The sequence below is a fragment of the Panthera tigris genome, chromosome C1 (assembly GCF_018350195.1).
Source record: "Panthera tigris isolate Pti1 chromosome C1, P.tigris_Pti1_mat1.1, whole genome shotgun sequence".
Lineage (NCBI taxonomy): Eukaryota > Metazoa > Chordata > Mammalia > Carnivora > Felidae > Panthera > Panthera tigris.
The window spans coordinates 155,866,324-155,880,950 of NC_056667.1; the positions used below are offsets into that span (position 1 = coordinate 155,866,324).

The 14,627-nt window shown below is 45.2% G+C and overlaps 1 protein-coding gene across 6 annotated transcripts in view; it reads right to left on the reverse strand.

The window, feature by feature from the left end:
* Nucleotides 1-14,627, reverse strand: part of STK39 (serine/threonine kinase 39) — a 317,083-nt gene that overhangs the window by 256,861 nt on the left and 45,595 nt on the right. For all 6 annotated transcript variants that reach the window (XR_006220759.1, XM_042994630.1, XM_042994631.1 and 3 more), the window contains exon 2: nt 987-1,099. Coding sequence is in view for 5 of the 6 variants with exons in the window: in XM_042994630.1 (XP_042850564.1) it covers nt 987-1,099 (113 nt within the window). In the remaining variant the exon portion in view is untranslated. The remainder of the gene's footprint in view (nt 1-986; nt 1,100-14,627) is intronic.

Sequence of the window (14,627 nt, forward strand, 5' to 3'; positions counted from 1 at the left end):
GACAAAAAGCTCTTGTTAATGGCATTCCATTCCCAATGTAGAACACAACAAAAGGCTTCTTCATTTGGAGCCAAATGTCATTATACTTTGTAGCTTGTGTGGAGCTGTCGTACTAATATTTGTCCTGGGATTAGGGTTGGGATAACCAATCAGTTAACTCCTCCGCTGCAGTTTCCTATTATCCTCAAATAAATGGCCAAAAGGAAAAAAAAAGAAAATTGGCAGGCAGAAGGACAACTATATTTATGAGATTAAACTCTCAAACCCTTCACAGTTTGCCGGGCAACTAATAACCATTTGCCAAGCTGTTCATTTAATAATGAGTCAGTTAAGCCAAGAGCAAATGTTCCTGCAACCAACCAGTGCTACTATAGTCATACCCACACTGAAAAGCTCCAATCATTTACGTAACGTACGTACTTCATTTAGAGTAAGAGGTACACGGTGCCACGTACGAGAAACAGACTGCTCTTGTCAGCCAAACCCAAGCCACCCTGCAGTATTCTGAATAACTGAAATGCGTAGGTCATTTTGTAATTTCTGAAAGGCACAATGACCGACAAACTGTTTGGAGAGTAATTCCTGTTTGTGTCGTGATTCTAGACAGAGGGCCAGAAGCTCTCCACCCGGCTCGGCACTTGCAGTATCACGTGGCCTTAGGTCAGCTAACTGCGTCTGCTCCCTGCTTTTCCAAAATAGAGTCGTCAGCACTGAGACCATCCCCACCCTGGAATTATGAGGACTGAACAAAATCCTGCTTGTCAAAGCAAAGTAAGTCACACGCTATACAACACCATCATCAGGTACGATATAATTAAGCAGGGGAGGAAACGCGGTGTGGGCTGCTTTCCAAGAAACACGTGTGTCCAAATAGGAGAGAACACCAAGCTGCCTTTGCTCTCCTTTCTCCTGTTTCTCTGGCCCATCTCCACACACCCATAAGTGACGAGGAGCAACCAGCAGGGATCCTCCGCTTTTTTACTTACTAATAGCTCATCCATACTGGTCTGGCATTTTTCCAAGTTGATCCGCTTTATGGCTACACGTTCTTGCCTGGGCTTGCAAAGGGCAGCCTGGACCACAGCAGTAGCTCCACTGCCTGAAACGAAATAAAAACAGCATCAGCTATCAAGGGGCATGCTGTCTGGTTAATGTTCGTAACCCCCTTCATAAACAAATACCTATTTTTTAAAAAGTCTTCTCCTCAAGGTATTCAGAACATTACCTTTTGACATCTTTGTAAAGAGTTTCTAAATCTGAAAATAATCCTCTGTGGGAGGAAAGGGAAAATGTGGACTGTTCTACAGGCTACAAAAACAGTATCTGTACCCAGGAGGGCGACCCACATCGAAAAAGCCCACTTTCATATGGCAGGTGTATTGCTGCCCAGGACAAAGGCTGACCAAGTGACGGGTCTGAGGTCACAGGGACAAGAGACATGAGCGTCTGAGCACAACACTGCGTGGAGGCCATTACCATCCTTGGCTCCCAGTATTCTCTAACTTCAGTGCCCTTAAAATATCTCAAGCTCTTCTTCCACTTCAGCCCAAGCCAAACCACTACAGCTTGAGCTACTTCAGGGTTTCCACGAGATGCTGTGACAACTTATCTGCTCTGAGTGTTCTTTGAGCTTCTTTCTTCTGCGCTTGCTCTACAATTAGAAGAACAGGAATCAACCCAAGTATTCTCGTGTTGAAAGCACGACTTTCAAGGATGCCAAGCGAGTGATGCAAATGTGTAATTACAAAAGCTCTCGGCATTCATATGAATTTCCTATTTCTAAGGTTTCATGATCGTTAGCTAATGCACTCAAACTCCTAGGAGACAGAGTCATGTCATTATCCATATTTTATAAGAGCAAAATGTAGACGTGTAGTGATTTGTGGCAGAGCACAAAGAGCTCCTAATCCGATTTATATTCCACAGGGGCAAAAAGACCTCTGGGTTAAGGCATCTCACTTCTGCAAAGAATACCAAAACCCTCCTTCTGATCACATAAATCCTTTACCCCTGCAAGACTGCCAAGGAGAGAAACAGCCTAGGCCCAGGACTGTGTAAAAGAGGGTCAGATCTGACCATCGACCTTTCTCCTTAAAGCCTTTCTTCCAGGGCTACTTCTCGAATGACTCATCAAATATCATAAGATGTGGGCGGGGGCAGCTTTGGGCAATACGGAAGGGAGATCAGTATTCGCTTTCCTTACAGATGTGACAGACAGGGATGACATTTCTAGTACAAGTCAACACTTTCCCACGCCAAGGAAGTGCCCAAGGGGGTGTCTTCAGAGCTGAGATTCTGCCCTTTCTTTCCTCCTGTGGTCTCAACGTCAGCTCTGGCCCCCTGACCTGGTATCCCAAGCAGATCACCCTAAGCTCCAAAACTTCAAGACTCCCATTCGAGGAAGTCCAACCTGTGTTCATTGGGAAAGAAAATCTCCATATACTAACCACCCCCTGTATGGTATCTCTACTCATGCAATAATTGTCATTACAAGCCTGTTCACTTTTTGTTCCTAGCCTCATTTGATATGTGAGAACACTGGGACTTGGAAAACTTGCCCACGCAGCCAAGTGCCTGGGCCGGGGTCTGAGTCAGTCTGCCAGACTCCAAGCTCCATGCTCTTCCCTGCTTCCCATAGGCCAGAGCCCACATTTCCCTTCCTCACTTGTCCTGGCCTTATAGGACCAGAAAAAAATGTCCTCCATGCTTGAACAAAAGAGAAACCACCTAGAGGGAAGATTCAAGTGAGCCTTACTCTCTCGTTCAAGGACAGAGTGCTGTTGTCAGAGGTCGTTAAAAGGGCCTCCCTGTCCCTAATCTCACTGCCTGCTCCATCAGCTTCTATTCCAAGTCCTACCACATCGGCCTCGGCCCTGCAGATCACAGCATGCTGGGTTCAATCCAGAATGCTCTAGATATCAGAGCCAAATACTACAAAGAGCCCTGCTGATAGCAAAGTGTACTTTCCAGTCAAGGTCTCCAGAACAAGAGACCATCACTGGCGGAGCCACAGAGAAAGTGATAAGTAGCTGGTTAGCACTGGGCCTGGTATCCAGCAGAGAAATCAACAAACGTCTTTAACGAGCTGCTGATGGGAAGCCATTCTCAGCTCTACCTGTTGTAAAACTCTCCCCAATTCCACTTTCCATCCTTAATCCACATCCCAGAACACTTCAAAGCAGTGGAACTGAAAAACAGGAAAGATGAAAACAGATTCCCAGAAGGGATAACACAAGTGCCTGTAAAAGGGGACTGCCTCCCATAGTCTTTTAAGTCCTTGACTATAAAAAAAAAGTCTCCTGCCTTCCACAGACATATGCAAGCATGTGGACAAAAATAAGAATTCTGGAAAGAGAGGCAGCGGTAGGGAAAGTCTTGTATAGAGTTGAACAACCTCAGAGTTGCTATTACTTAACAACTGTGAGTGGCTGGAAAACAAGTGGCACCTTCTCATCTCTAGGGAGAACGCACCTGAGATGACTGCCATAGCATGAACACGCGCAACCACCCGCTGGTCGATTTAGACCGCTTTGACTCCAAAGATTGCCTTCAACCACAAGAGAGATCAAGAGCAATGAGTGAGGGGCAGGAAGCCTTAAGGACAGTCAAGTCCAGTCCCTGGCATTATGGTTGAGAAAAAGAAGGGAGGAGCACTCTCACCAGAAAGCACCCTGATCTGGACTTCTGTGAGAAATAAATTCCCGTTGTTTGAGGCACCCAGGCCACAGTGTTTTGTTACAGGAGCCCAAGCTGATTAATACAAAAAAGCCCTTCATTATCCATCTACGTCACTGCCCCACTATCACCTGTGGTAAATAATGCCCTACAAATTAGACATTCTCAACAGCTGCCTAATCGAGTTAAGCGCTAGCTAAGACAACATTCAACTGAAGGGCCTCCGGTAGGCCACAGTAGCTCCCAAACCTTAGGTAAGGAAGACCCTAGAAGAGAAGGTTCAATAAACATTCTATGCAACTCTGGTAACAATTTCCTGTTTCCTAATTTCTAAAGCTCAGTTTCCTTAATGGGCATAATAAAATCTACCTGTGAGGCCTAATTACATCCCTGGAAACATCAACTCAATGAACATTAGGCTCTCTCTCTGCAATGCATTTCTGTACCTGCAATGCAAAGGACATAAACTGTATCTATAGTTTGCACTCACCCCAGGGCAAAAGAGAAGGCAAAGCCGTTCCATGTCAGTACTAAGTATCATTCTGCTTACCAGGAAGATTGACTTGGTTTAAAGAGGGAAAGAGGAGGGCTAACTTTGAAAACCAGAGGACTAAGTGATTTCTAAGGTCTGAGACAACATAATGAGTTGAACATAATAAAATAGAAGAATCCAGAGAATTCTGAAATAGCTATGAATTAATATTCTATAGCTAAACTTATTACTTATAATGTACTTTGATACATAACCTAAAAATCATTTTTAAAAATCTCAATCTGGATTGCATGAGTTCATAACCTAGGCCTGCCACATACTGAATGCTTATCCTTGGGGGCGCCTGAGTGGCTCAGTCAGTTGAGCATCTGACTTCAGCTCAGGTCATGATCTCATGGCTCAGATTTTTGAGTTTGAGTCCTGCATTGCACTCTGCTTTCAGCATGGAGCCTGCTTGGGATCCTCTGTTCCCCACCGCCCTCTCTCTGACCTCCCCCACTTGCCCTCACTCTCTCTCAAAAATAAAATAAAAACATTTTTAAAAATAAAAAACAAACAAATGCTTATCCTTGGATGATTTACTTAACTTCTCCATGCCTCAATTTCTTCATTTGTATGATGGGCTCACAGGGCTCAAAGGGCAGCTATGAGGATCAAATGAGTTAATGCATGGAAAGCCCTTAGAACTGTTCCTACACAGGAAGTACTAATTAAATCTTAAGTTAGTATACTATTCAGGGAAATCCCTCCAAGTCAACTGGTGTCCTGCCAATTTGTTGTTGCATTGCTACATATTTCATGATGTTGGTGTAACATAATTTATTCAGCCCTTCTTCTATTGATCAGTCTTCTCTTTATTTCCAGTTTTCCGCCCAATATGAATAATGTAGCAATAAAGATCTCGTACTTTAAAACATATGTATTAGTCTTTATTAAAAAAATTTTTTAATGTTTATTTTTGAAAGAGAAAGAGCATGAACGTGGGAGAGGCAGAGAGAGAGAGGGAGACACCGAATCCGAAGCAGGCCTGAGGCTCTGAGTGGTCAGCACAGAGTCGGATGTGGGGCTCAAACCCACGAACCTCGAGATCATTACCTGAGCCAAAGTCTGACACGTAACCGACTGGGCCACCCAGGTGCTCCAAAAATATATGTTTTAGTCTTTATGTTAAAGACTTATATATATTAGACTAATATATATTTCCTTATGTTAAAGTTAGGATGTGGTCAATTGTCCAGTAACCTCTCCTGAGTATGTCAGGATTTTAAAAATAAACAAAATAGATATGTTAGCCTATAACATGAATGGTGGCCGGTGGAAGGAAGCTGTCATCACATCCTACTTAAATGAGGAGCACCAAGCCAAAACTTTTAACAAGAGTTTGCCCATCTCTTAGCACAGGAAAGAACTCTTTAATTACGCTTCCCTGTCCCTCCTCAGTGAGTAGTGTCCAGAGCTGTATCAGGCTTTCTTTTTGGATGTGCTGGTTGGTGGTAGATAGTAAACCAAACAAATGGCTTTGGTCCGGCAGATGACTCCTTCCAATTCTCTGTTTATCCAACTTACTCTATGTGTTCTATTTATATCATGTGCCCAACCTCAAAGCCCACGAGGCCAGTCAAGGTCACACGAGAGCCAGAAGCTGGCCAGTGAGTGAATGGACACACATGTGAGTTCTGCAGGGGCACAGCTGCCATTCTGCCTCCACTAATGTCACCACGGAAGCTTGCTGACCTAGCACAGCAAGATTCCAATTTTTGCAGAGAAGCTGAAAACTCAGAATTTTGCTTGAGACCTCCTAATATGATAAGGTTAGCAATTAATGTTTTTAAATACAAAAGCATTACGAATCACATAAAAGCTTGCTGCACTCTGTATTTTGCCTCCCTGTGTTACTACTATTTGGCTTCAAAGGTGCACCCTTCCTTACCTGATGGTCCAGTTTTTAAGTTATTAGCTTACACATATGAAGTTGCCATTCTTCCAGATCAAAAATGATCACATTTGATTCAGCGTAACATATGCACATACTCAGGACACGGGCCCAAACTGATTTATTACATGTCACCATGTTACCATCCACCTCGTCCTACTACTTCCCACAAAGAGAAAACTCTCAGGGCTACTTGCCTGTCATTTGGTGCATCCTACGTGAAAGGAACAGCACAATAAGCTCTCAAGTCAAACACACAGAACAGAAACAATGAGACAGGGGTTATGTGTAATTCGCTATATGGATTCCTTAACAAAACAAGACACTACTGCTAAGCCTGTGTGTATAAAGGGTACAGACTGCGTGTATACACCAGGCAGCACACAGCAAGGCCACGTTTCTCAAGGAAGCTACAAGCAGGGGACCCTCCTGAGTTACGGATTTCTGCCTCCATCAAAAGAACCAGTTGGTAGACCCACCTTCTGGGATTGCTAGAGGAGTTTCAGAGCTCACACAGATGGAAGGAGAGAAAGGAGGAAGGGAGGAAGGGAGGAAGGGAGGAAGGGAGGGAGGGAGGGAGGGAGGGAGGGAGGCAGGCAAGAAGGACAGGCAGGCAGGCAACCAGGGTGAGGTGGAGAAATGACCACTGAGCAAATATCCTTACCTTTCACCACTGATCTGGACAAACTACGGTAACTTACCCGAGAAAGCCTGGCTTGTTGGAACCTTTAGAGGTCACAGACCTCACCAAAGAAAAGCAGCACTTGTATATAACTCAGCAAGAACCATCTGATAATGCCACAGAAAAACAAAAAGTAGCCTGGGGATCTGATCTTAAGAGAGATAGAGGGGAACTGGGATGTGGAATCAAATTGAAGAGAATGTCAATAAACTCACCTTGGACCTCAAGCTACATCTAAAGCAACAATTAGGGAAAAAAAAAACAACAACAAACAAACCCTGTACTACACTTACTAAATTCAGAAAGTACATGGATTGGGATTACCTGATATAAATAAAATCAATAATAAATATGGGGGGGTAAGTAAATTCTAGGCATCTGGTTAAAGAGGAGTGGTAAGTACACGATGAGGAATTATTAAAAAAACAGACTCCCATTGAATTCAATATGATTCATACTGGGATTTACTCATAGACATTTTCTGTTTTCTTAATGATATACAGTAGATTAAAAAAAAGCACTCTTTGAATATGATTACTTGCCAGTTTTAAAAAAAAAAACTTTATTCGTCTGAAGAGCACTCATTTAGGGGTTAGACCCCTTAAAGCTTAAACTCTTCTAGGATTCTAGCCCTGATGCTGACTTGGAGGAAATGTCTTTCTCTGTGAATGTGCATTTATTTGCTAAGAAAAAGAACATCCTCTTTCCAAGGGGCAGGTGCTTTTGACAACCTAGCCCCAGAGATTGGTGGGGAATCGCCTGAGACCTGCCTTCTCCAACAACCGCAGGTGAGTTAGTCATTTCCTCTCTGCTCCCGAGGACCAGGACCAGTGCGGCCTCATCCTAGCACTTCCACGAGCCTGGAGCGCTCTTCCTCTGCCGTATTACTCCTCAAATCAGCCCTTCCTATGAGGTCCCTGCCTGGAGCAGGAGGCCTTCAATAAGCGTTTGCTAAGTGAATCAAAACTCACGTCAACCCATCCCTGGGGAGGCCACCTATCCACAAGGGAGGTGAAGCTGTGTTCTACACAAAGAACACCAGGCCCTGGCCGACTATACAATGTAGAAGCGAGGAGGAAGTGCAATTTTACTCAAGTTGTTATCTCTGAACCGCTCGTCGTGTGTGTTCTGAGTAGGCAGTCGGTGGATAGTGGCAGTTAACTTCAAGAACAGGCCTAGGGAGCCTATCTGCCTGAAGTCATTTCTGATCCGCAGAACACCTGTTTTAATTTTGGAGTCAAATGTCACAGGAAAGCTCATACTGAAGAGCAGTGTGCCACCAGAATGGGTCAGGAACCTCAGTTTTTAAAAACTGAATCCTCGGGCCACCGATCAGCACAAAGGAGCTACACAAAATGAGGCAAAAGCTAATACAGTAGGGCCTCTGATGATTCCACCTGAGAATAAAGTAGTGACATAAAACACGTAACAGTGTGAAGAGGTGACGGAGCCACCAGCAGTCCTCCAAATCCGCCCCAGGAACCACTGCGTCAGGCCCTGGACTGCAAGAGGGACACATTCCTGCAGAGCGAACTGGATTTTTTATATTCATTTAAAGGTCGAAGTCAAGTCCTTGTCCCCTGCAAACCCAAAGCCCCATGATCTGGCAGGATTGAAAAACTTCCTGTTCTGCTCTGAGGGGGCAATTCAACCCCTCCCAGCAAAACCCACTCATTCTACTGATTAAATCAATCAAACGGAAGCCAACATTCCACAGAGGAATGTCCACTGCTATTCATACAGATAAACAGATACACCCACTGGCAAAGGCCAAAAGACACAAGTGTCCTGTTCTAATGGGTGTCTCCCATTCCTCACTGCTCCAACCTTAAGCCACCTGGAAACGGGAAAGGCTGCACATGAAAAAGAAGGGGCTGTCTCTACTTCAAGGTCAGTCCCATCCATCCTATGTCAGCTACACGCATGTTGCCTTTGTACGAACAAGAAAAAGGAACCTCTCTAAATGGACACCAACCTGGATGTGCCAGGCCTGACAAGTGGACAATGCACAATTAAGGGAAAAAGCTCCTTTCTCCCAGTTAATTGTATCCTAGCTCACTGGGCTAAACAAGGTTGGCTGTTCAGCCTCCAGGGGCAATGTACAACCTTGGGGGCCTTGGGACAAAGATTAGCATATAGCACCCATCCTATAAAAAAATTAGTAAAATTTGTTTCTAGACCCCAGGAAAAGCCCAGACCTAAGAAATAGCCCCATGAGAAGGCCCTGGATTGGGGTAGATTTTCTCAAAGCCTCTGAGACAGAGTAACTACATCAGGAACATCTAAGATGTCTGTTTCAAAAACAGCCCATATCCAACCTATTGCATCAGAATGATTAAAACTGGAGGGATATGGGGTCGCCTGGGTGGCGCAGTCGGTTAAGCGTCCGACTTCAGCCAGGTCACGATCTCGCGGTCCGTGAGTTCGAGCCCCGCGTCAGGCTCTGGGCTGATGGCTCGGAGCCTGGAGCCTGTTTCCGATTCTGTGTCTCCTTCTCTCTCTCTGCCCCTCCCCCGTTCATGCTCTGTCTCTCTCTGTCCCAAAAATAAATAAAAAACGTTGAAAAAAAAATTTTTTTAACTGGAGGGATATGTTCTACTTAACAAGCCTCTCTGGTGAGCCCCCTATACTCTCAAATTTGAAAAACATGGTTTCTGGGTATCAGCTTGCCTCTCCCCTCCCCTGCCAGGACACAGGAAGATTTATCAGTCAGAGGCCAGTTAGAAATATAGAAACAATGCTAGGTATTGCAACTGATACTATTTGATATAAACAAATGAGAAGACTGAGTAATAGAGCAAAACTGCAGGAAGTAGCTCCCACCGCTGGAGGTGGGGAGGGGGGCACAGTGGGGAATCAAAGGGAGGAAGTGGGGTTATCAGAATCTAACAGTTGAGAGGAGGAGACCCACAGAGCTGGGACCAGACCTCTGAGGGACAGGTGGCTGGCCTCTCAGGACCCTCTGTGAAGGTCCACGCAGGGCTGGGACTCAAACTTCTGAGGACGGCCAGGTGATGGAGTCTCCAAGGGGTCCAGGAGGTTGGTTCTAGGATGTAGCAAGGAGCTGGAGACAGGTACCAACGGTGGCTAGCAGAGTGAAAGACCCTTTCTGGAACGAGGCTGACAAGCACAGCAAAGAAATGGGATGAATCATGTCCCTTCTGCCTCCTCCAGCCTCCCAGAAGCCCTCCAGCAGCCCCTAGTAGCAGAGCTTAACGAGGAAACAGTAGGCAGAGGAGGAATGTAGTTTGCTGAGTAACAGCCCAACACACAAGCCCACCTAGGAAGGTCTGTCTGGTGCTTAGAGACAATCACTTAATAAGGAGCCAAGGGAGTATGATGTCCATCAGCTCCAACAAGAGGTTGGTGCCTATTCCAAGCTCCGCCTAGCAAGGGCCAGCCTTGTTCTTTTAATTCTCGTTCATTCTGTTTCCAAACACAATTCCTAAAATGACCCTTTTAATATCTAACACTCCCAAAATGTTCACTCTGTACTTACAACCCTAACCCAGCCCCATTCTATTTTTTTTTTAACAGTTTTTTTTTTTAAACTTTATTTTGAGAGACTGGGGGTGGGGGAGGGGCAGAGAGTGAAGGAGAGAATCCCTCTGCAGGTTCTGCACTGTCAGCAAAGAGCCCAATGTGGAGCTCAAATTCGTGAACCGTGAGATCATGACCTGAGCCAAAATCAAGAGTCGGACGCTTAACCAACTGAGCCACCCAGGGGTCCCTTGCCCCATCCTATTGTCTTTTGGTCACGTAGTAGTTATGAGTGGGGGTCTAGGGCCAGACAGCCCTACCAGCTATATGACCTTAGACAAGTTGCTTTGTACATCTGTGCCTCAGTTTCCTTAATTATAAAAAGGAAATGACAATTGTAACTACCTCACAGGATGGCTGTAAATATTACGTGAGATAATACATAAAAACATAACAATATAAAAGAACGTGTCTGGCACATAAGTAGCTAATTACGTTTTGACTGTATTAATATTATCAACAGTATGATTATCCCAGACACCTGGATAGAAACTAGATCTACTATAAGTTTCTTTAAAAAATGTCTTTTTATCCCCTTCCCCTGGGATCACCTCTGCTCCCACAGAGCCCCGATACTTAGTTTCCTGTGAAGTTAACTTCACCTCTTGCAACCCTATTCCTGGTAGCCAGCGCTGACAACTAATTTTTTATGCTACAATGATTGGGTGTACAGAAAATTATGCAAGGAAATGATTCTTTGTTCAAGATCCACTTCTCTGGTAAATATCCATGGCTACCACATCCATGAGGCAACAAGTAACGACTCTCCTAGCTCAAGGACAGAGGGGAAAAAAACGTCCACTCATGTTAATGCCACCCCCCCCCCCCACGCACACACCTCTCCATCTGATTTGACTTTACTCATAATCCCACTCCTGTTTATCTGGTCTCCACTGGCAACCTGAGGTTCTCCCCCAAGATATGCCACACGAGAGGAGGTAAGGGCAACCCTAAAGGGTAGAGGTCTTCCTGCCCTTTTCTCTTGACATGCTCTTCACCTAGACGGTGGGGGATGATGCCACAGTCTGAAACGACAGCAGAAGAGAGGTACAAGGGAGTTCTAATTACAAGAATGCCAAGGTTCAGAGTGGTGGAAAGCAACGTCTCCTCAATCCCAAGGGGCCCAGAGCACAGCTAAGTGACAAAGAAGATGAAGAAGTGCCCCACAAAGGGCACTTCTCACCACTAAGGCCCTGAGGGAAGCAGCAGCATGCTGTCAATCCCTGCCTCCACCGGCGGAGCCCACGGGTCCCCACAAGGAAGCGCCTGCAAGGATCCCACGGTGCCATCAGGGGGAGCCTGGTGGGACATGAAGAGAACGCTCCCTCCCCTGGTTTTGAGGCTGGGGGCCAAAATACTAGAGAACTATGTAGGAATTGGAAAATGTGCAGACAATGGAGGGGTCACCTGGGTGTCCCATGAAACTGTAGATGCTGACTCAGGAGATCTGGGGCGGGAGCTCCCGGGTGATACGACACAGCTGCTCCATGGACCACACGTTGAATTGCTAGAGCACAGGGGAGGCAGCTGACCCAAATCACCATGAAGGTGCCAGGTGCCCTGCTCCTAACAAAGGAGCAGAAAGTCTAGGAACCTCCCGACCCACCTCCCCATACCCTGTGGCTGCCTGGGAAGTGCGGCATAGGAAAGCATATGCCCGGGGAGTCCAGGATAAGAGGCACCAACCAGCCTGGGGAAGGGGCTCCCTGAACGGCAGGAGTCCAGAGAGAGCAAATCCCTCTCCAGGGAACCCTACTTAGTAACTGTATGTGTATTTAGTTCTTCAGAAATGAAGATTCAACACTCTTCTCCTTAACGTTTAAGTTTATTATTTGATTTTGCAGGTACATTTTCAGAAACTGGCTACAAATGAAAGATGAGGCCAACTCTACTTTCTTGCCTCAGGAGACGAAGTGTAATTTAACTTCAAAACTATTTCCAGCAACTGTGGCTGAAATTAACTTGGGCTCCAGTTACCTGGAAATGTATTCCATTAATCCAAAAAACATGATTCCCCAAATATTATGGGTAACTAAGGGTACACAGTAAACAAAGGTGAACAGCCAGGTCACTGTAAATGCTTGTATTTCACATACGTTAAAGAATTAAACTTTATAGTAACACCACTATGTCTGAATTCAACATATACAGATTACCTGGTGTGATATTTCAAGAAAAGGGATGATTACAAACAGTAACTTTGTTTCTTGGGAGTACTCTCTCCGGCATGAGGCACGGGTCCCCAGATCGACCACCACATCTCTAACTGGAAGCAGATGTGTGGTCTGTGGAGGGCTGCTAAAGGATGGCATGAGCTGCAATATGACGTGTAGTCATCCACTTGGCACCTTGTTCTAAACAGCGAGACTGCTTTGATTGGTACGTACTTGTTAAGTTGATCTTCTAAGAGAGAAACTCCTTCATCTCCTTCCTGTGTCGTTTCCTCAACAAATGATAGGAAGTGTTTAGTTTTCTGTGTTTGCCGTCAAGTTTGTGGTTAACTAATGTCTCCCTACCTTGAACTCTAAGCTCTCAGAAGGCAGTTTACCTGCGTTCTTAATGTGCTTTTGTTCACTGTCAAGATGACCTCTCCTGCACGTAATTTAAGGAAAACCTATCGGCCAGGGCCTCGGGTCTAGGCTCCAAGCTGTTGGCCCACCAGCGCTAGTGTATGGACCAAAGTCCTGAAAATGTCCCTGTTTCACATTCAGTCCCCTCGTGTATCCATTAGCTTCACATTACTTCACCCATACCAGTCCCAGTCAGGACACCAAAATGGCTACAGAGCTTATAACAACTCCACTGGCATTAATGGGAATGGAGTGGAAAGAACACCCAAAAGCGCATGATCTACCTACAACTGCGCACAACTGCAATAGTGCCTTCGATACACATAGAATAATAGCATCTTGGAGTTGAAACAAACTTCAGCTTATTGCTCGATCACATGACAAAGACTACATGTCTGTTTATTTATTTAAAAGACTTTATCGAGCTTCTAAGACACTGGCCACTATTTAAGTTGCTGGAAAAGAGGCAGAGAGCAAAAAGTGCGTGCCCTCCAAGAGTTTACATTTTTGTTGAAGTGACAGGCCTAGACCATTTCAAAAATCATGAATAAGACTTTGATTCGGTGATAAGTGCTATGACAAAATAAAACATATTACAGCAATTTGTGGAAAGATCATTGGAGCTATGATGGGCAGGGAAGCCTCTCTGAGGTGGTGACATCTGGGCTGATAAGGAGCCACAAAGATCTGTGGGTGGAACATCCCAAGAAGAGGGGGGGCACATGCAAAGGGCCTGAGGCAGGAAATGAGTCTGGAGAGCTCAAGGGACAGAGAAAAGGGTAGTGTGGTTAGAGCTCTTGATGGAGAGGGCAGATGGAAAAAGAGATGGTCGGACCAGTAGGCAGGGAAATAAACACACAGAAGAGAGCTCTACAGGCCAAAATAAGTGCTCTAGAGAATTTTGGCAAGAACTACTAGCTCACATTTTATAATGCTCATTCTGGCTACTCTAACATAAGGTTGTAAATGTGAGGCAAGAGCAGATACAGCTTGATTGGTTAGGCAGTTGCCAGAGATGTGCAGGCACAAATTAATGGCCAAAGCTAGGGTGAATGAAGAGGAAAGGGAGAAACGTGACTGGATTAGGGATCTATTTGGAGGTAGAGCCACAGGATTTGCTGACTGATTAGATGTTAACTCGGCGGGAGGAGGGGGGGGGAAAGGGGGAGGGCATTTAGGAAATAAAAAACTGCACGCATGATCACCTCCACAATAATCATCACTGCACTTTATAACAAATAGACTTGATTCTTTGTTCACCTTCACCCTTTCCAAAACCCTACCACCAGAGCTATCCCTCCACCCGAACACATTCTGCTTATTCCCGAGGATAATTTAAAAAGCTTGGGCCACCATGCATGTGCTCAACCAACCTCCAAAGTCAAGAACACGAAGGGTGAGGATGCAGGGGCCTGATGTGGCAACCAGGCTGCGCCCAGCCCCCATTTACAGGGAAGAGGCAAGCAAGGGAGGCGGGTGCGTTTCCGCATATTCAAGAGATGTTTTCAGGGAAAAAAGAATTGTTCAGTCTTTTCCTACAAATGAATATTTGTGTGTACTGCCTCCTATGAAGAAACATTTTTTAAAACCAGAAAAAGAAATATAAATATTTGGTATTTGGAGGCTTTTTTTTGTCCATCCCACTCTTTTTCTTTTGGAGGCTCAAAAGAAATAATTAACCAGCCCAATGAAAGCTTTCTTCCTCCCTTCTTTATAATTAAACCATGCTAAACA